Source organism: Drosophila virilis, chromosome 2, assembly GCF_030788295.1.
Source record: "Drosophila virilis strain 15010-1051.87 chromosome 2, Dvir_AGI_RSII-ME, whole genome shotgun sequence".
Classification (NCBI taxonomy): Eukaryota; Metazoa; Arthropoda; class Insecta; order Diptera; family Drosophilidae; genus Drosophila; species Drosophila virilis.
The window spans coordinates 23,858,612-23,880,649 of record NC_091544.1 but is presented as its reverse complement, the minus strand read 5'-3'; the positions used below and the strand labels follow the sequence as shown (position 1 = coordinate 23,880,649).

The window sequence follows — 22,038 nt, the reverse complement described above, 5'->3', positions numbered from 1 at the left end:
TTTGCTTTAGCAGAACTTGTGCGCTGATGATATCTTATTTGTTTTAGGCTCCTAATTGCGCTCATCTCATAATATATATATACGGAATTTAGCAGGAATGCGTCATCGACCACCCAAGTTATTCTACTGTCTGGTTGGCACATGATTATCAATGCCAAGATATAAGGGTAGATTTAATTTTTACACAGCTGAAAATGGTTTTTCAATCATTTTATATGGATGTTACTTTGTTGACATGGTGATAGTATGGGGTTAAAAGAGATCGGAAGCAGAGGCATAGTGTTTAGGGGTCAATCCGAGATATGGGATATTAATAACGTCTCGCAAAGTTCGCTTCGTTAAAAAAAAAAAAAACAAACAAACAAGTGAGATGGACTAGTTGGGAGCACCCGACTAGGGGATGCCCTGAACCCTTTTCTACCCACAACAAATGCTGCTGGCGGTCGTTTGTTTTAGCATTAATAAAAATAATTTGTAGGGGGCTCGAGCTCGCAACTGACCGTACTACTTGCTATCGCCTCTACTCAACAGCCACACTATAGGCCTTATAGAGTAAAAAACAAATTAAAATAGGAGCACAAAAAACAATACAATCGCAATTGCAATGCTGTTGATAGCATTCAAAGAAGACGCGCATGAATGTGTGTGACGGTTTTTTAACAACTTCTGGGTTTCTTAACCGATCTAGATGAAATTTCCTACAAAAGGTCTCATTGTGCTATAGAATATTTGATACTTGATATATATATATAAACTATTCTAGAAGCTACATGTGAAGTTTGTTGACTCTAGCTCTTATTATTTACCAGAATTATGGGGTCGGAGATGCTTCCTACTGCCTGTTACATACATTTGCACAAACACATTATACCCTTTTTACTCATTTTCACTGGGCTCAGGGTATAAAAACAGTGGCCCGGTCAAAGCTAAATATATTCGCTAATTATGAATCTCATATGCACTTCTGTTCCGTGAACGTACATCAAAATAAGGTCCAGGATTTAAACTATGGATCCGAAACCTTCACATAACGTTAGCTTCCTGTTTCATAAAACAGAAACATATTTTTTGAAACTTCATCTGAAATATTCTGTGGTGAAGTGAGTCAGTATTCTGCCAACATCCTGCAGTCGTCTCGCCATCGTCGTCGCAAGACCCTGCGTTCACGACCTGTTATTATCGTAATGACAGCAGCCTATTTGCTTTTATGTTTTCAAGTCGTCCAAACCCAAGACAATTATCTCTGCTGGAGCTGGCCATCAGGCTGTCCGATGTTTCTTTGATCTCTTTTGGTCACTAAGCGTCTGTGTGGGTATGTATGCATGTACATATGTATGTGTGCGTCCTTAAAGGGGCGCCACTGGTCCGGCAGACCGGAACGCAGTGACTGCAACTGATATGGCTATTTATCAGTTTTTGTTGAATTCTTCGCTCAGCTCTCCTGAGTACGCAATTCTTAAAACTAAATTATATTATCGGCAAATTGTTTGATTTTTTTATTTTATAAATAAAGATGTATTCTTCTTTAGCTTATAAGGATCTGTTTTATGGAAAATCCTCACAAAACGTTATACTATTATTAGATATAATACATACTAGTTTTAAATCATTTAAGTTAATTTACAAATGCATACATCTCTACATATATATATTTATTTTAAATATTGTGTTCAAGTTATTGAATTACCCAGTAAAATTCCAAAACACGCGACTTAAAATTGCGCACAGCCAACTTAACGTGAGTCACAAATTGCGTGCGGCCAACTTCAAGTGGCTTAAAAGTGCGGAGCGTTATGCTTCTGTATTAGTACAACGGGTGTAGCTGTGTGCGAGAGTGAGCAGTGGCAAATTCACCACACATCCGACAGATACAAAAACACACATATGCATACTCTCTCAAAACGCAAGAAACTTTCGTAGCGAACGGACGTGGTTTTTCGGTTTCTACACGAACATTTTTTGTTGTGAACGCGGGCGTTACCAACAAATAAATGCAATAAACGTAGACAAACGACAATTGTTTTCACGGCGTCCGCGTTTCCATGCTGTTTTGACATTTCGTTTTATAAATATTTCTTAGTTTTTATAATCGAGTATTGTACAAGTAAAAAGTGATGTGAAATATTATGCGTTTAGTGACAAACAAACGCAATTTCGCCGCCGTCAACGTTCATAAATGTAAGCCGAAGCGAGAATAAAATGATGTGGAATAACGGCACCCGAAAAGTCCGATATACAAATATTAACGATAAACAAAAATATAGGTGTACGCAACATGATTGCAGCATTGAAAAATGGCTATAACGGAACTAACCGAACGTAAAACGTAACGAAGATTGATCAATGCTACTTGCAAGCGATAATACGTCTTATATACACGTACATATGTATGCGTATATGTATATATATGTGTATATGTGTATTGTATGCAAAAACATACAAGAAATATCATATCATATTTTACGACTTTTGTACATTTCGACTAAAATATTTTGATTTTATCGTAATTTAAAAGTTTACCAACACTTGGCACTTTACTTCCTTTACGTGAGGATATGCCTTTGTCTTCGCTTTGATTTTTTTTTTCGTCTATTTTCATTTAGTTTCTATGCTTGATTTTCTTTGCGTTGTTGATTTCAGTGGTTATGTCATTGGGTGAATTTTTTTATTTCTTTTACTTCTGTTTATGCGTATCTGATTGTGTTAAATAATAGTAGGATATGTTGCGTGTGTTCTTTCCAAAGGCGGGTCTGGAAATTATTGAATCACTTTTGTAATTTGTGCATAAATGATATGTGGGCAAAATAAAATACAGAGTATTGCGCAGTCGCCTTCAAGTTCTCAAAAGTTTTTGCGACCAAACGACAAATAACATTTTCCGATTTATTAAAATTTTAACAAATAAATAGGATCAGAATCAGAACTGCTTAAATATATGAACAGCAGACATTTGACATCCGAACTTAAATAAGCCTCTTCACTACAACAATTAATTTTAATTTTTATTTGTTTAGCAACGACAACTAACTTGGTCAAAATTTACCACGTACGAATTACATTTCTTCGTAAACACACACAATAATTTAAGTGTTTATTTATGGATATGAATATATTTCTTGTATGTATGTAAAGTTGTTGTAGGCTGAAAAATACAGCTGACTTGTGAAGAAAGATTGACGGTCGGTCAGTGCTAAACTAAACTAAAAATAATCAATTACCCTTTATGCCTCGTATTTTGACGCGTAACAGTTTCTGTGGATGTGAATCAAGCAAACCCCAAATGTTTGCCAATGAGTACGATATAATATTTCTTATCAATTCCAATATGAATCTTTAAATAATTGTGCTTGAACCCCGCGCATACATATCAGAAATTGCAATACACCAACATATCACAACATAAGATTGATCTATTTTACACAAAAAGGATAATAAGGATGTCATGGATGAACCCTACCAATAAAGTAAGTATGTTCATTATATTTGTTGCTATATTATTTGTATTGTTATATATAGTTTGTATACAATTACATTTTTGGACCGTTATATGAATATCATCTATGGGAAATGCATTCCTAAAAAGCATCGGTGCATATAGTCCGATCTCTATAATATTTTCAAACCATTACATGCAACATATAAGCGGAGCTCGACCTTTAAACATTAGTTTTACTTTTCCAAATTTGAGGGAATTAGGGATGGCATACAAAAAGGGAAATATTTAAAATCTGTATACAATGCGACAAAAAATGAAGAACAAAAATATCTATTTAAAAATAATACTCGTGATACTAGAGATGCACACAAAAAATACTGCTGAAACCAGGTGTGTTGAAATACATACATATGTGATGCATGTTTTTCTCGATGTACATTTCGTTACTTCCGAAAATTAAACAACATTAAACAGATCCCTCGTCTGACAAGCTGACACGATCAGACAGTTTATCCACGCAGTCTCATGATGTCACATGTTTTCATACAAAGCTCTACAACCGTTATCCTACTTGTAAAGTAACTGACAAACGAAGCAATACACAGCCTTGTGTTAAAATCCACACAGACTCAGCACCCACACAGATATATATGCATATAAATATGTGTGTATACCGTCTCGCCTCAATTGCAAACAAAAACTTCTGTTTTTAATTATAAATGAAAATATTTTGATTACCGACTTAACGGAGGTACGATCCGGCGTTTGGCCGGAACCTGACAAAGACGATTTTATCAGGTAAAAATTCGATGAAGCACAGTCGATGTTTCGCAAGAAATTAAATCGAAGAGTTGGAATAAAAGCGATGTTGAGATTATGCAATGAATGCAGGTCTCGCGATTAGGATTCTGAAATAATGACCCAGTTGATAAATCCGCGCGTGTTTAAAAAGCGCCCATCTCTAGTAATTCTGCACATAGAAAATATTTGGCGTATTTTACCGGCGTCACTAAACATTAATATTAGTGGCGCCAAAAGTGTCGCATGCATATACATTGTATTTACATACATATGTAGGTGCATTTGAAAGTATGGTGACACACATACATACATACGTACATATGCTGACGACGGTAATCTTTTGTATGTACGTACTTGCATACGCATTTTCCATGAGCCCACCCGGACTTTTATTTTGGGCGCAATCTTTTTGGCAATATAAGCGAATATCCTTGTTCCAAATTGTATATGCGGTTGTTATCACAGTTTCGTTTATGTATGTATGTATGTGTGTATGTATGTACTTGTTGAATTTTCAAAAGAATTCGGAAATGTGTTGTTTTTCAGCCACTGACACACACTCGCATGCGCGCTTACACACACACACATACACACGCGCGCACACACACACACACAAGACAACACACTCCGACACGATGCTCTCTTGTGCACTTGCTTTTGCGCTCTCGCTCTTTTTAATTCACCTCAAATTGTTGATTCTTCAACTTGTCAAACCGGCTGACAAACCGACTGAACGAGCGACCAACCGACCGTCGGTCTATCGTATCGTTGTTGTATTGTTGTTGCTGGCGCTGTCGTTGTTCGTGTCTGTCTGATATAAGTTTATATTGGTGGCGCCATTGCGACGACGCCGCCGCCGACATCGTTACTATTATTTCTTTTATTACGTTTACGTCAGTGGCGCCCACTGTGGCGCCTGTGCCTCATTGCGTCTCGTCTCATCGCGTTGTTGCCCTGACTTTGCCTCTAGCTGGCACGCAAGCAAGTATATTCAATACGTGTGTTTGTGTGCGTGCGTGTGTGTGTGTGTGTGTATGTATGTATACAACGTACATTTGTACATGCATGCATACGTACATATACATTTGTATGTTCGTCTGAGCGTGTAGTCGTGCCGTCATGTTGGCGGCGCCACTGTTGCCGTCGCGATAAGGAGCGCAAGAAATGCCAGCGAGCAGCCAGCAACAAAATGGTCGTAGGGGCCACAGTTTTGTATTTGGGTTGTTAACTTGCAGCGGCCTTTGTCAGCGTTAGCGGTAGTCGGTGATGCTGCGCTGTCGGAGTCCGCTGTTCTGATGGGCGCATTACTCATGCGCCTTGATTCTCAACTTGTGCGTTGCGTTTGAGCTTTTTAAAGCTTTGATAAGAACTACACACATACATATAATATACATATATGCATACATATGTACATATAAATAAGTCTGTCCATAGGCGTGTGTGTGTATTACAGAATAGGTTCGGTGCATCTGCCCATGGAGCATACATACAAATGTATGTATGTATATGTACAAACATGTAAACTGCAGTCAAACAAGCGGTAAACCGAATTTTTTGTTCGTTTTATTTTGTTTATATGTATTTTTTAATATATAAAACTGTTTTCTGTGTACTCTTTGTCTGACTGAATGACTGACTGACTGATTGGCTGACTGACTAATTTGTAAGAGCTGGAAACTGAAATTTTCACTAAAGTTACCTTATGTGATGAAGGTGAACGTTAAGACGGGACTTCGGAAAATTTCACCAGCAAGTGTGGAAAAACGCGAAAAACGTTTGTATAAAACTTTGTTGTCTACCATTCGATCGGCCTCAAACAAATGTTTAAATATCTTTGTCAAAATAAATCTAATGGATGTTTTGTGCTCAAATTAATTTCCAAAGATCTACATAAAAAATCATTTGAGACATTTCTTGGAAAGTGAATTTCAAAGATTTGTTTGGAGAAGTTTTAAGTTTTGTTCGATTTGCTTCACACTTATTTACAGAGTTCTAATTGGCGGAAAGCGTTGGTATGAAAGTTCTTTGTTTACCGTCCGATCAGTTTTAATATCACAAAATAGTAAAAATAGTTGGGTTCAAATGTATTTATGTACATAAGACATACATTTATACATTAATACAAAGCGGATCTTCCCGGCTTTGTGCGAGACGTATTTAAATCCCAAACTGATGATGGGCGCGGGCCACATTTAATGATTTTGTGCCAATGCACATATGTGATAGGTGGAAGCATTTCTGACCATAAAATGTATATATTCATCAATCCCAGATCTTATACGAACCAGGAATTATCGCCCCTTATCCTACTTACGTGCACAACAGATTGCGCTATGCAAAAATTACAATAGTTTGTATCACGTTTTCTCTGTCGAAGTTTCTCTACCCCTAATTAAATCGTTGCTTTCGGGATACCTTCGAGAACTCACCGACCATTTCCAGCTATGAGTAGGGGCATAGCTTGCCGGACAGGTTATAGAATCCACACCGGGTCGATAATTTCCTATCACCATTTTCTTAAACTATTTACTTAACACTCCGTATATCTACTATAAATTTCCTTACCTTGTTAATAACTTCATTCTTTCTTGTTTCCTTAATGATATAGTAAATACGAAACATCTCCATCGGTGTGAAGCTATTAGAAAATTGTATTTCTAATTATTCTTTTTTTAATTTTTATAATTTGATGTATTAAATAGTAGTGAAGAAACTCGAAAAACTAAAACAGGATAAAATAAATAAATAAATACGAGCTAGAGTCGTAAAATTTGTAACGTAGTATGTATTGTTTTAAATCAGCGATAACTTACCCTGTTTATTTGACATTGATAAGCATTTTTTTTAGAGTCAACTATATTTTGGGCACCGCCTTGCCGTTCCGCAAAATCAACTCAATAATTGCCATTACATTTAGGATGTAGCCTCTTTGCAACTAAACAAATATGCTATACAATAAAATCTACTGTAGAATTCTATCAAGATCGGTTAAGCACAGAAATTATTTAAGAACACTTGTGGTCATATAAGTAAACCACGTGGCAGATAACGCAAAGCTTAGGCACTTTCTGTGTACGTGTGTACACAAACATTCATAAACCCGCGATCTTTTAATAATTTTATTAATAGAATTTGCAATTGCTATATTATATGTATATGGATGCCGCTAATTAGTTCAGTAAATTATACCATGATGATAGTGTGTAGATCGAGGGCAAGTAGTTGATGGTTGATGGGGCCTAGCTAGGACCCCAATCAATAAATATTTGGATTTTTAATTTTTTTGAATAATGTTATATCCCTTAGCCACGAAATAGCGAAAGTTGTTGCTGGTTGCAGTTTACGAGTGTCTAAATATGCACCAATTTATGAAGAAAACTAATAATTTCAAAGTACATCCGGTGCCCATATGTACCCTGAACCCATTGAAAACAGGTATAAAAGGTATAATGGCTTTTATGCACGTGCATGTAAAAGGTATAAGGAGGCATCTCCTCGTCATGAACTATATACATATATAGGTTGATCTAGCCATATCTGTCTGTCCGACTATTTGATCGCGTCGTTTTCGGAAATCTACTGAAGCTAGAGAAATTTAAAAATCTCCTATTTCCATAATATTGATTTTAAGTTATGACTTTGAAATATTTAATAGCTATTTAACCCAAGCTTGGTGTCTAGGTTTTCATTCACAGATTGGAAATGTTTCACTTTTGTATATTCTAAATCGATAACTTGCCTTGTTTACACGAAATCAATAAGAATTGATTTTCAGCTTGAAGCCTGAAAAAAACTATGTTTACGTCTGTCAGAAATGAAGTACTTTCTTTATACCTTCGCATATTCCATTAAAAATTACAAAGATTCAATAAAGCCTGGAGTTTTGGTAGCTGCATCCATTTGCAATGCAGGCCCCGAACAATAAATAAATATTGGACTACAAACAACGAAGTAATTTTAGAATAAAACATATGTATGTTTGACTTTATGGGCTCCTGCGTATATAAAGTTCGCAAAGGATCATCTTTATAGAGGAAACTATAAATCCGAGATTTATTCATGTATATAGACGGATACAAGTAGACTAACTTAGTCCTTCGATCTGATTAAAATTATACACTGACCATACAGCATATGTTTATGTATATAGAAATAATGAATTTGTTCTTCTCTTTTTTTGCAGAGTTCATATCAAAGCAATTGAATCAAGGTCATATCACGGCTTAAAGCCTTATAAGCGAAACAGAGGAACTAGAGACTACAGTGATACCCTAGTCAACGTCTAATAAATATATGTATATACATTCATGTACATATATGTTTGTACTAACTCTATAGTTACTCTAATTAGAAACAAGTAACAGTAACATAAACCACTCCTAACCCACCGTACATATCACAAACCAATCCAAACCTCCACTAGCCGGGCCTTATGAGTGCGTTCTAATAAAGTTGATTAACTTAAATAATGCACATTCGATAAGATCGATGTTACCAAAAAAATTGATGTCTCTCCATGATATTCCCAAGCGAAAAGAAAAAAGAACTATGGCGTTATGCGTCAAGAAACAATCCGGCTACGTGCGATGCGGATGGGACACCGATACCCACGCAGCAACTACAGCCGCTTCACCCTCCACATCAACGCCACCTTCAAACATGCGCCAGCTGCTGCTGCTGTGCGGATCAGTCTTCGGTGATGCGGCAGCTGAACAGCCCCCCGCCACCATACTGTTCAATACCCTGCTCCATAGACTGCTCAGGCTCTTATCATCTCATCCACTGTCACCAGCAGCCAACACTGGACCAGCAGCCACCTTCGTACCGCACAGATGGGGAAGCAGACATGTCCGTGTCCGCCTCGGCGACAGAGGAATCGGACTATTCCTTTATCAAAGATGGATGCAGCTACGCAAGCTCTGGCGAAGACATGTTGAGCGACGAAAACGGACCTTGTGGGGTGCTGGTGCCTCCGTGTTCCAATGCACACCCATCGACTCCCGCGGCGACCTTTGCGACGACAGCGGCGAATATGTTTCGCAACTGCTGCGGGGGCGGCGACGCGACAGAATCGAGCACTGGATTCTTTTCGAAAACGACCCCGCCCGACAACAGATGCCACATCCTGAGCCGTCAGTACACATCCACTCCCACCTGCCCAATGCTACCCCACTCACCAGCGTTGTCCACAGGTGGAGCAGTAATGACTGCAACTTTTCGCCACCGTACACCGAATCAGATCTTCAATGCGCTGCTGAAAAAGCTGAAGAACAAGCAGATAGCCGAGCTACTCCAGGCAGTAAAAAGCCGCGTAGATCCGCCTCACAAGCGCGACTCGCTTGCGGCAAACCGGGCTCTCATATCCACCTGTCCGAGCTATTTGCAGTGCATTCTGATCAAGTGCACTTCGCCCATGGACGAGCTGCAGCACGTAACCACGTGCCAGCTTTTTTTTTGGTCCGACCTCAGGGATGCCAAAGAGCTAAGGCGCCTGCCCACTTGCCCCAGTGCGCTGGATTCCGTCTACATCTGCTGCAACCCACTGCACTGGTATCGCATACACCCTCCAATCGATACAGGTAAGTCATGTTGGAAAATGCTACATGTATATTTAATTTATAAATCCTATTTTGATAGCTAGACAAGAACTATTAAATAAAGTTCTATATCGCAAACATTATTATCTTTAAAAACCTGTTTCTTTCGTGTCGTGTTAAAAGACTTAGAACGAGCCTACCATTTTTTAATAGATTTTCGCATTTAAATAATTACGATTGTAGGACCTAGTTTTTTAAGTGTAACTAGGACATAAGAAGAGCTTAATACCAAATATGATTTGTAGACTCGTTATAGTAAATTTCATTTCATTTTGGGATGCCTCTCATTAGAAGCGGACAATAAAAAATTTGCAAAGTATGTGGGTGGATTACGATGCGATGTGCTGCGATAAGCGCTAAAGAAGTTTGCCCAAAGATAATATAAATACGTGAATACCTATTAATATTGGTTACATCTATATGCATAAACTGGCGGGTATTGCCTGGCCTTGTCCATGACACATTTTGTACTAACAATTTTAGATATTATATTTCAACTAAGTACAAATAAGTTCAAATAATGATCTTTGAAATGGGTTTGAAACCGATAAACTTCAGCTTCCCAGCTCTAACTGTATGGGCTATGCGTTGTCAGTCAATCAATCTTTGTCCTGACTGACTGACTGATTGGTAATCAATGCACAGCCCAAACTGACTAGAAGATATGTACTTATTATCCTCAGAGATTTATGTTCTTCTAAAGATTTAACATCTTCATGAAATGAGTGATTTTTGAAAAGTATGAAGTCACTTTCAATTTCATGATCAGTTGATGATCTGAATTGATCTCAACACCAGAGAATATTATAACTAAATATCTATAGTTTGTTAAGTTGGATTTCTACTCAATCACGATAAATTAGATCTGATTTGTATTTGCCTTATTTTAATTACTTGTGCTTAATGTGTATAACCTTATCAGATTCGTAGAGTTTACATATACATGCATTTTATGCTGTGTAACATAAGCAGGCAATTACTATAAAAACTAAATGCTGTTCGTTTTTTGGTAACAACCATTGTGCTTCCTTGCCTTTAAAGTGCATGTTAAAAAAAAATAAGTAACGAGTATCTCCCTGATACACGCTGGTAAGGTAAACATGCCTTTGGAAGTATTAAAGCATGGTTCGTGCCGCGTTTACCTGCTCGCAGCCGCAGCCGCGCGGCATCAGCATCTCTCGTTTGGGGTCTGTTGTCGGTGAATCAACTTCCCGATACTGACTGGGACAGGTTTCTTTTCTTTTTTTTTTTTTCAATGATGGCGCCGAGCCCGTTGAACAAGACGCTAATGTAGTTCCTTCCACATGGGCCAAGGGAGAACAGTTCCTGGAATTGTAGCGAAAGCGCTGCAGCTCCAAAGATCGGGACATATTAAAGAATTTGAGTATGTATGTATATGTATCTGCTGCTTATCTACAAAAAATAGAATGTCCGTTCGCTAGAGTTCCAAAAAGAAAAAACATTTTTGCAGCAGTTCTCACTCTCTTAATAAACCATGTACAAATGCTTAATGCTTTTAAATGATTGACTGGAGATACTCAGTAGAAACATTGTCATTCCCTTTGCAAACCGAAAATCAAATTGTATATTTAAATATGTTCTGGAGACTAGTTAACATATAGTCAAGATATCTAGATTAGAGCATTCTTGTTTGATTCTTATAACATTTTTTATTTGTGGAAACAATCCAATCAATCAAACCAATGTCGATGGCGGCGAGGCAAGCAAAAATCACTTGATTTTTTAGACAGCCAGACACGCCACGCCACGCCACGCCGCTTCTTTGGGGCGATTAAGGCAATGTTGGAATTTTACTGCTCCCTTTGCCTTCGCCTTCGCCTTGGCTTGGCGTTTTCATTGGGAATCGTTCGTAGAATCGTTCGTTTACGCGGCGGAGGCGGCGTGGCGGCAGCAGCGGCATCAGCGGCCAAACGTAATCAGGTTTAACTGGTACCCGGGCTAACTAAGTCGACGGCGCCGTTGCCGCTTCTAGCACTGCTGACGTCTGCAGCGCCAGCTTCCTCCGCTCCCAGCGGCGAACGCCGCACATCAAACGATTTGTGCGCCAATAAAATGTCCCCCAGTGCTGCTGGCTGATATGCAAACATTATTTATTTTATTTATTTATTTTTATTTAGCCGCGCTGATGTTTGGCCTGGCCTGGCTCAAGTTTGTTGCTGTGTTTATACCCACAAAATGGGGAAATTGGGTATATATACTTGTGCAGTTGTGTCTGATCGATGCATCAATAGTTGATCCAATAAAGTCCGATCCGTCTGGTTGGACTGGCCAGCCGTATGTGTATGCACACTTATGTCACATTTCAGTCATAATATATGTACTATTGTTCCAATTATTTATCTTTGGAAGCATATTTATGTGTGAGTACAGGGTATCTCTTAGTAGAGCCCTCTCGTACACTTCTACTTGTTTTCTTTTCAGATTTTGTTGTTTTTGTTTCTGTTTCGGGTTGGCTTTGCTTTGGTTTTTGTAGTATGTACGTGCACGTGTATGTATGTATGTATGTGCATGTATTCTCGAATACTAATATTGTACTATTTCTGTGAAGCATGATCTCATCGCACAGCTTGTCTTAAACACGCGCATTTCAACCCGTAGTCTTGGTTAGCTCTCCAAACTATTTACATTTAATAGACCATGATCTTTATTTATTGAGCCTTAACTGTTCAATAAGGACACTACACTTAGGTATTTGGGATTGAAGATAGTAGGCCGGATAGAACCACAATATTATGTTATTGTAAAAGATTCTTAATTGCCATCATGATATATTAAACTGTGCCCTTACAAGAATATCTTGACGAAGATTAATAAGCCGGAAATTTTGTATGCAAGCACTACTAAGGACATATCGTCGCCATACCAATGACAGTCGATCTGAGTTCTCCATGGTTGCTCTTACCGCTGCATTCCCGACTGGACCAGTCCAAGTTGTTAAGTTGAAATTGCAATGCAAAACGCGGGCGAAGGGGGCCTCGGTGTCTCTCGCTGTCATAAAAAAAAAACGTGATTTTTGTGACATGTCTTGGGATTGTACCCTGTAGCGCCCATTGGGTTAGTACTAATAGAAATTTCTGGAAACCTGTTATAAAACAGCTTCTTTTGCCTGTCCAACTTTTGACATTTGAGTTTGAAACATGTTGATGCCGTCAAAATAAAGTAGTTGCGGCACATGCTATTTGATTAATTGATGCATTTAATACCCATTATGAAAAATATATGGTTTTTAAAGATATGCTTTCGATAATGCTAAAGTTATCCTCAAAATGGCAGGCAATGCTTGCAACGTACGATTATAGTTATAAACCATTGCAAATAATTGTATATATACCTGTCTTTATGTATGAACCAGTCGATCTCAAAGGCAATTTAGACTAGAGATCTAAAATGTTGAGCATAGCTTCACCCGACTAGATCAATCTTACAATCTTGTGCTACGAAATCTCTGAGATCGACACCCTTATACAAACGAATAGAACATTCATCGGTCTTATAGAGTGCTTAGTTAGTGCTTAAATTTATTTAAAGATACAGTAGAAATACATGACATATTTACTTTCTTTTAACATATTCCATTTTAAAAAAAAATGGTAATGCATTCGTTTGTAAGTTTGAAAAGCAATATATTTAATGGTTGTTATTATTAATCAATTTACTACTGCGCAGACGCAGAAGCATTTTAGAAAAGAAGACTCAAAGAAGATGTCGGGCAAACGATTTAAGCACCTGAGACTAAGAATGCACAAAAAATGACTGGATGCACTTGGGGATATTTCTTAAAAGAAAATTCAAAAAATTAATTGACAAACATACAATAAAAAATATTAATAAATAAATGCATGTCTTTTGATATCGATAATATTAATATATCGTACTATGTAAGAAATGGGTGCAGTATTCGGTTCTCTAGTCCCTGTATAAGAACGATAAAAAGACCTTTTGTTGTTGTTAACTGTAGCTTCTGTTTGAATATATCCCAAGTTATACTGAGTTGCCAGATAAGGCTGCTTGAAACTATTTTGGGAAAAGCTGTATGGTTATTTGTACCAATTTTGACTTTATCCCTATATTTTTTGTGTAATTCGCTACAATTTCAAAAATATACCATACCGCTCGAAAAAGAAGCTATGCATTTGCCATACTCCAATCACAATCAACTAAGTAAATGCTAGATAGGAAATGCATTGCTGCTCTCGTTCCTAATATTAAATTTCTATTTTATAATTGACCCGTCTCAATTGAACAACGCTTCTTATTGAATCTTTTCAAACAATCATATTTTTAAAGTATCAGTCCAAAAACCTAATTCTCCTTATGACATTTATGTTATTTGATTTCCCACTTATTTTCCATTTGTGTTGCTTTAAATTTATTCTTATTGTTACTCTGTGAATAACTACATAATAAAAAATAATATATATATATTGACATTAACTGGTGGATTTTAACCAATGTCCTCCCCCTAGTAGCCCGACGCTAAGTCACCTAAGACACACAAAATCATATGACTATGTTGTTTTTGATGCTTACAATAAAAGCAACGATCCAAAAGGAAGCTTCACTAGTCGTTCAGTCAGTAAGGATATATAGATTAAGATAAAGATATAGATATAGATATAGATATAGATATAGATATAGATATAGATATAGATATAGATATAGATATAGATATAGATATAGATATAGATATAGATATAGATATAGATATAGATATAGATATAGATATAGATATAGATATAGATATAGATATAGATATAGATATAGATATAGATATAGATATAGATATAGATATAGATATAGATATAGATATAGATATAGATATAGATATAGATATAGATATAGATATAGATATAGATATAGATATAGATATAGATATAGATATAGATATAGATATAGACGCTCAAATTTTTTATATAGAAACCGACAATAAACGCAGAAAGAAATCGCGAAACCTCTTTCCACAGTGTGAGTCTTAAGGTAAATGAAGAAAAGTAATGGTATTTTGGCGATAGGTTCAGGATACCTGCTAGTCGTAGTATAGACTATTCTTACTTGTTGAACATCGAACTTAAATATATGTAAATGGGCTATGAAATACATATGTATGTCAAAATAAATAAACATAACATGCGTGTATATCTCGCAGAATATTAAAAACTTGGTTTCCTTTTGCACTTTCAGAATCCGCACTCCCGCCGTATCATCGATCAAAAATGTTGAGACTAAGAGATAAAGGTATGTAAATGGTTTTCTGTCTAGGGTACTGAACTGATCAGAGTTCCACAATCCTAGATACTGAGGAAAGCTCTCAAAACAACGAAAGGCTGTCAGTGGCAGCGTGGGGCATGCAGGGCAACAATAACATCAAGCAAATGGAATCGCAGTTGTATGTCCCGAGAATCGAGTCTTTTACCACAGATGGAAAAGGTGAGTTTGTAGCCATGCCGCAGTCGGAACGTGGCCTCTTCTGGCTCTTTTCCTTATCTTTGGAGCGGCTTTATTAAGCATTCAGCGATATAGCAAGCACCTCTCTTTCTCTAGGTGCTCAGTTTTATATGTATGTATGTGCATTGAAAACGTATGTGTGTGTGTGTATACACATGCATATATACATATATTTGTTTTTATATACAATGTGTGTATACATGTTTATGCATGTGTGAAGAGAATGTGTGAGAGCTACGGCAGCGGTCGCGTGCGTGTGTTTGAGCACGCCGGCACGGGCCGAGCCAGGCAGTCAAGTTGTTCGTGGCGCCAGTTTGCCGCGTCAGGTCGTCACTTTCTATATTGATATTAACTTTTAAACGAAAACAGCAAAAACAACACGAATATAAATAATGAGCGCAAAACAAATACAAATAGTGCGAGGCGAATGCGAATGTGTGTGGCGGCAGTGACGACGTCGGCGTCGCCGTCAGCGTTGACTTCGAGAGCGATGGCAGCAGCAGAAATCTTGGTCGCTTGCTTACGAGAGCTTTGTGGAGCAGCGCGGGTTGCGGGAGTGTCAGTGGCTTGGCTATGGCTGGTTATCGCCACCACCAGCTGCACGGCGGAAGGGTGATCGGAGGTAGTGGCGTTATGACAATGATATCATTCATGGCGCTGCCGCTAACGCCTTCGTGGAACTGGACAGTTTCTTTTTCACTCTTTTTCTATACTCGGTTTAAATGGGTGAATAGTTATATGAAAATGTATGTAACAGACAGAAGGGTGCATCTTGGTGCCCATAAGGTATGTACATATATATATACATACATATGTAATTATATTGTTAATCAGGAAGCCGAGCTGAGTCGGTCTACCCAAGTCCATCTGTATGAGCGTATAGAACTCGGAAGAAAAACCAATCGGCTAAGAATTTTAAAAATATGTACATATATGTATGTATATGTACGTATAATGAATTCTCGTATATTTCGCAGAACGAGTTTATTATTTTAGTCGATATCTCGCAATTTGAAAGCCAGAGCCTTGTCCTTTGATATTGACACGCATTTCGCTACCATATCTATCGCCTGAAAATTTCACAAGTTTATATACATCTTGAATGTTTGACACAGGGAAACTACCGGCTAGAGCAATTCCTTGTTAAGGGAAAAAAGTTGCCGAAAAGAATTTCCGGCAAATGATCCGATCCGACAATCAGTCGCAAAGTGAGTTCTTGCATGAAACTATTTTGTGGTTTTCAAGAGCTCCATTATTACGAGCTTCACAATTCGCCACAATTCTCATAACTGAAAATCAATAAACCATATGTCTGAAAGAGTATTTAATGTTCAACGAGTCAGTATTTTTAGTTCTAAAAATATTTAGGAATTCAGATGTTCGTAAATATTTGTGGACATATTTATGTATGACCTATACTGCATGCGTTATTAGAACGGTGCGGAAAATTATAACATCGTAATCTGTGTTGTTTTTATTATACAATTGTTTAGAAATTATATGGATAGATTTATTGGTCCTTATACATACATACTTATGTAAGTATGGATGCATTTACAACTGTATTTACAATTAAGATTGTTCTAGTTGGGAGTGCCCGTTTAGGAGATTCGTACACATACACACACACACTTCCATTTATGTAGCGCCTCGTCTTGTCTTACACTATGCGAAATTTATTCTACAATAGCTTTGGTATTTAGAATTCGCGTCTTTTTGTAAACATATGTAATCATTATACACTCCACAGACTCTATAAAGTATCATGTATGTCGCCTTTATGAGTATCTAGCTTTTGTACTTTCGATCAGACAAGTCGCGTTCTGCCTATTACATTCATTTGCTCGAAAGCATTATTAACTTTTATCCCATTTTCAAAGAGTTTCAAAGTATATATACCTTATAGATGCGTATGGTAAGGCAAATATGTGCCCGTGATTATTTATGTACATGTTTAACATGTATTTACTTACAATACCGACATGTGTGGTCACTAACCAATTTACACTGCGCGCACACACACACACACACACACACACACACACATAGATAGATTTTAAAACATTCTAAATTTAAAGATGATGTAGTAGCTCGTCGATGCGCACTTCTGTTTGTAATTATGTATTTATGTGTAGCTACGTGAATGTACATATGTACATACCGACGCATGCAGATCGACTGAAAAATACAAAACAACGCCTAGCCGGCGCTATGAATCCCAAAGAGTCAAATACGAGATCCCGAAAATACCGCTCCTCGATGGCGGTTGCCCGAGCAGGCGGCATCGGCGCCAGAGCCGATGGCAGCGCCCCACCGAGTCCGTGCACTCCCGTCTCGCCATCATAGCTGAGTTGCAAAAGCTATACAGCGTATGCCGTACATTACATTTGATTATTTGTACACAACATACACACTTTAGTATGCACATTAATAGCATTGTATAGAACAGTGTGCATATCTACTTATTCAGATACATACATATGTACAAATGTGCAGCTGCACGCATGCATCTTTATAGAAGACAGTGTACTCGTGTATTATTGACTAATTATTCTATTATTCTCGTTTATTGTCATTTGATTTCATATCAAATCATGGGAAAAAGAAAGAAAGGCCTCCTTCGGCATGCCGAAGATAAAACACTCTTCAGGTTGTTTTGATACAGACTAATATGTGAGGAGCATGGTGAAACTATAAAATGTCAAGTTAGGTCAAGATATCTTGATTAATACAAACAAGTTTTTACCTACTTCAACCCAACCGATCATTCCCATAACATATACTTATGTCGTTTGATTCGACGACTTCCGATATTTGAACTGCTTGTAAAGAAAGACGGACCTAGGCTTAGTTTCTTGACAGGGTGTGTTTGGTTCAGATACATAAATAATCTTATTTCTTTTAATGCCTTGAATCTATTGATCCCATGGATAAAAAGAGTATATTGGTTTTGTGCAAATGTATTCAATAGCCAGAAGGAAGTTTCTTCAATTCCAGAAGTTTTTTTTTTTTTTTGCAAGGCACAATTAATAAGATTGTTTCCACTCCACTTGTTTTCCAACCCGCACTATCTTAAAGATTATTATATCCAAAGGTATTTTTTACCTATATAGCTATTTATTGCATTCGCACAGTTTCCGCTTAATCTTTGACATATCGAAGATAGTCGGTTCCTCGTGCTATACACCTGGTCATTCAAACGCTTGCCTTATGTCAGATTGTCGAATAAGTAAGAAATTGAAAACTATCGTGTTAATAGTTGGTAAACATAACATGCTTCTTTAGATGATAGACAGAAGTTAAAATGATATAATATATATAAATATTGCTTGAAAAATTGCAAGGTCTACACCAAATTAAACAAATACTAGTTTCAATACAGTTAATACAGCCTATTTAATATCTATTTTCTTTATTGAGCAATGCCTAGAATTTGGTCATAAATAAGAATACGCTATGCTCGTTGTGCTTTTAGCCAGCCGTATTATAGGCATCCGAAAGCCAAAAGGCATCGGCGGCACGTTTACGTAACGATGTGGCGCCAAAATTATTGCCATTAAAAGACTATATATATATATATATAACTGCATTGGTATTTGTGGATGAGATTGATCGAGTGATGAGATTGAGGCACGGTTGAATTCGAATCGTATACGAAAGCCTTTGCCGCTCGATTAGATCTGCATGCTCTCTGCATGATAAAATGTAAAAATTTACATTATCTTTTCAACCTTGTTCAAAAATTTGCCAAGTTGTATGAAACGCAATTAGATCGGATTGTTTGGTTTAGTTAAATATCACGTAAGAACAGGTTAGATCGGTGTGCTAGCGAAAAAAAGCCTTGCATCCACACATATATCAGATGTTTGGTATATTTGTCTACATCATTTATTTGTATTTGGAATATTACTTGTTCGTATAGAAATATGACAAAAGAACCGAGCTGTATCGACTCAGCTGTTGATGTAGCTCAAGAATATGCTCTATTGGTTCGGAGATGTCTCAAACTATTCGTTACAAACTTTATGACAAAATGATCATATCTCTACAAATGGTAAACAAACAACATTTTTACAACCGTTTTCCGGCAATTTAGCATACATAGTTGCAGGCGGAACTTTCAAAATCTTGTAAAATACCTATTATTTACGTTTTTATGTGATGCCTTACAAATTTAATCAAAAATTGGTCAAAAAACGCAACTCTGAAACACCACTCAAAGAAAATGAATCAACGAACTTTGACAATGAATTTAAGGTCGATTGGATGATAAACAAAAAATGTTCATACAATCCTTTTTTGTTCTTTATCCGCATCTTGCATCCTCTCTTAGCTTGCAGTTTTGGCTGTGATCACATGTCAGTGAGGTTTTGACGATTGTCGCTACAAACAAATTAAAACCAAATTTGGTTCAAAAAAAATTTTACTACAGCTTTGGCTACTTTGTTACGATAAATTGATTAAAGAGAGCTTGATGTACCAATAGGGCTTTTCTCTAGATAGAGAACTAACAAAAATTATTGTTCTATCAATTTTAGATCGGAACGCCACCAATTGGGTATGGTGTCAGATTGCCTATTGGGAACTGGCCCAGCGCGTTGGTGATCTGTTTCACGCCAGGAAGTCAGCAGTCAATATATACGCTGATGGACCAGTTGACTGCGCCGGAGAGAGCATGTGTTTGCGTGAACTGAGTGGGAAGAGGAGACCGCTGGATACTGTGCAAAGCACGCGTCAAAAGGTCGGTCTGGGTAAGTAACAATAGTGGGTAATTAACTAAATGTGCAAATATAACTTAAATTTTATGTTATAGGCTTAACTCTTAGTCTGGAGTATGGTGACGTGTGGATCTATAATCGCAGTAATGTGCCGTTATTCGTGGACTCGCCAACGCTGGCCGAACGCTTGGACCGGGTTTGCAAAGTGATGCCTGGCTATTGTCTCAAGGCCTTCGAAACACAAAAGTAAACTATTTTGGTAGATGCGTTCTTTAATACAGTCATTATTAACTCAAATCCTATTTAGCAGGGCTCAATGGCTGGCTGGAAAGCAGTCGCAACAGACCCATCTAGGGCCTATCGACCGATTTAGCATGAAGATCAGCTTTGCCAAGGGCTGGGGTAACATGTACAGGCGACAGGATGTTATGGGCTGCCCCTGCTGGCTTGAAGTTCACTTCAACCATCTGCGGTGACAGTTTCAGCTTCCGGTGGGCGCCAATTGCTTTACGGCAGCGGCAGCGCTATGTTTAACTGGGATGGTCTGCACGAATCCAATGTGCTGTAGGCCACATGTGCTCCACCGGTTGCGACAGCTCCTTCAAATAGTTCAAAAACGGATTTCGGGACTAGGCAGTAAAGCAAGTATACTGAGACTACAAGCAATTGTTACAAAGAGTTTTAAATTGCGCCAACTGGACTAGCAAACAACTAATAAGTTGGGGCAACAATGGACTGCAAATTATATACTTTTAAAAGTTTAACTCAATTATGGAAAATGTTTTAATAAATGCTATATCGAAATTAACTTATGGATAAAGCATGCGCAGCAACGGAGATAGAAGTGTTAAATTCAAATAGTAATTGATTGTTAAACATAGCTAAAAATAAAATCCTGTGATTCACTGTATATGTACATTTGCATATGTATGAAGTATGTATGAATTACAATCTAAAATATTTAAGAATGTAGGAAACTATAACTCGGTAAGAGTAACAATTTCTGATTTATGTACAAATACTTAATTCATGTACATATGTTAGTATGCATAGTCTATACACGTCGCTCATTCACTTGAAGACTGTCGTAAGTCACAAAATGCGACTATCATGTATATATTGTACAAAATTCATATTTATATCTTGTATACTCTTTAATTGAGAAGATATTTATTTAAAAATTTGTCTGCAAGGCGGTACTCAATGGAAAATATTCAACGTATTTTCTGATAAATCGTATATTTGTTTAAGTTTTGACAGTAGTCAAGTAAATGAGTGATATGTTCTTAACAATGAATGAAACGATTGAAAAACAGAGGTGCACATTTCAGTAATAGCGGATGACATACATACAGGCATTTGACCATCACAATAGTAATGGCTTATGATGGTTTTCGCATTCACATTATTTTTTTTTAGTGGGAACTCAAAATACAAATTATCTTTTTTTTTTTTAATAACAATCTAATGCTACCCTCAGGCATACATAGACTCTATTAGCCAATTATTAATTTGTTAAATCACAATATTTTGCTCAATCATTTTTATGTTGATGTCTTAAAAAATTGCTTAACTTTCGCTGAATTTTGTAAATGTTATAATTCGCGTTTTAGTTTTCATCGAGCCCTTAACCCCATACTCAGTTGCCTTTCAATGTGACGGAAACGCAAATTTGAGCACGCGTAAGGCATTTTATACTACACATTCTTAAAATAAATTCTCATTTGGTTTTTGTTAAGAAAAATACATGTTGAATAAAAATTTCGCCCACTGTAGATAATGTTGCGGTTCCAATTCCCTCATAAAACTATAAGCCTTCAGTGTCTGCACATACATACATACATATGTACACATGTACATTTTAATTCCAAAAATATATTATTGTAATACCTATACGCCCTTTTATGAAAACATAAGTACATACGAGTTAATAGTAAAAAACTAATTTTAAAAACTGCTTGGACTTCAGTCATTTTGAATTTATCATATATACATGCATATGTGCTTATGTATGTATGCC

General features: G+C 37.1%; 1 protein-coding gene across 8 annotated transcripts; it reads left to right on the top strand.

Moving 5' to 3' along the window:
• Positions 1–1,897: 1,897 nt before the first annotated feature.
• Dad (Daughters against dpp) lies at positions 1,898–20,822 on the top strand. Of its 8 annotated transcripts, none has more exons than XM_015170459.3 (8): positions 1,898–2,178; positions 3,250–3,464; positions 8,421–9,816; positions 15,037–15,090; positions 15,148–15,282; positions 19,839–20,051; positions 20,114–20,264; positions 20,326–20,822. In XM_015170459.3, the coding sequence occupies exons 3-8, from the start codon at positions 8,754–8,756 to the stop codon at positions 20,492–20,494; spliced, it is 1,785 nt and encodes a 594-aa protein (XP_015025945.1). In that variant the 5' UTR covers positions 1,898–2,178; positions 3,250–3,464; positions 8,421–8,753; the 3' UTR covers positions 20,495–20,822. The 8 variants fall into 8 exon arrangements, with proteins under 8 accessions (XP_015025945.1, XP_032288911.1, XP_070063515.1 ...); XM_032433020.2 differs by having other exon boundaries at positions 3,133–3,464; XM_070207414.1 differs by having other exon boundaries at positions 3,015–3,464.
• The last annotated feature ends 1,216 nt before the right edge of the window (positions 20,823–22,038 follow it).

What these genes read in the sequence shown, in the direction of transcription:
- Dad (XM_015170459.3), top strand. Translation starts at nt 8,754, where the DNA reads ATGATATTCCCAAGCGAAAAGAAAAAAGAACTATGGCGTTATGCGTCA. An exon ending in GTTGAGACTAAGAGATAAAG is followed by an intron (nt 15,091 to 15,147) that starts GTATGTAAATGG and finishes CCACAATCCTAG; the next exon opens with ATACTGAGGAAAGCTCTCAA. An exon ending in TTTTACCACAGATGGAAAAG is followed by an intron (nt 15,283 to 19,838) that starts GTGAGTTTGTAG and finishes TATCAATTTTAG; the next exon opens with ATCGGAACGCCACCAATTGG.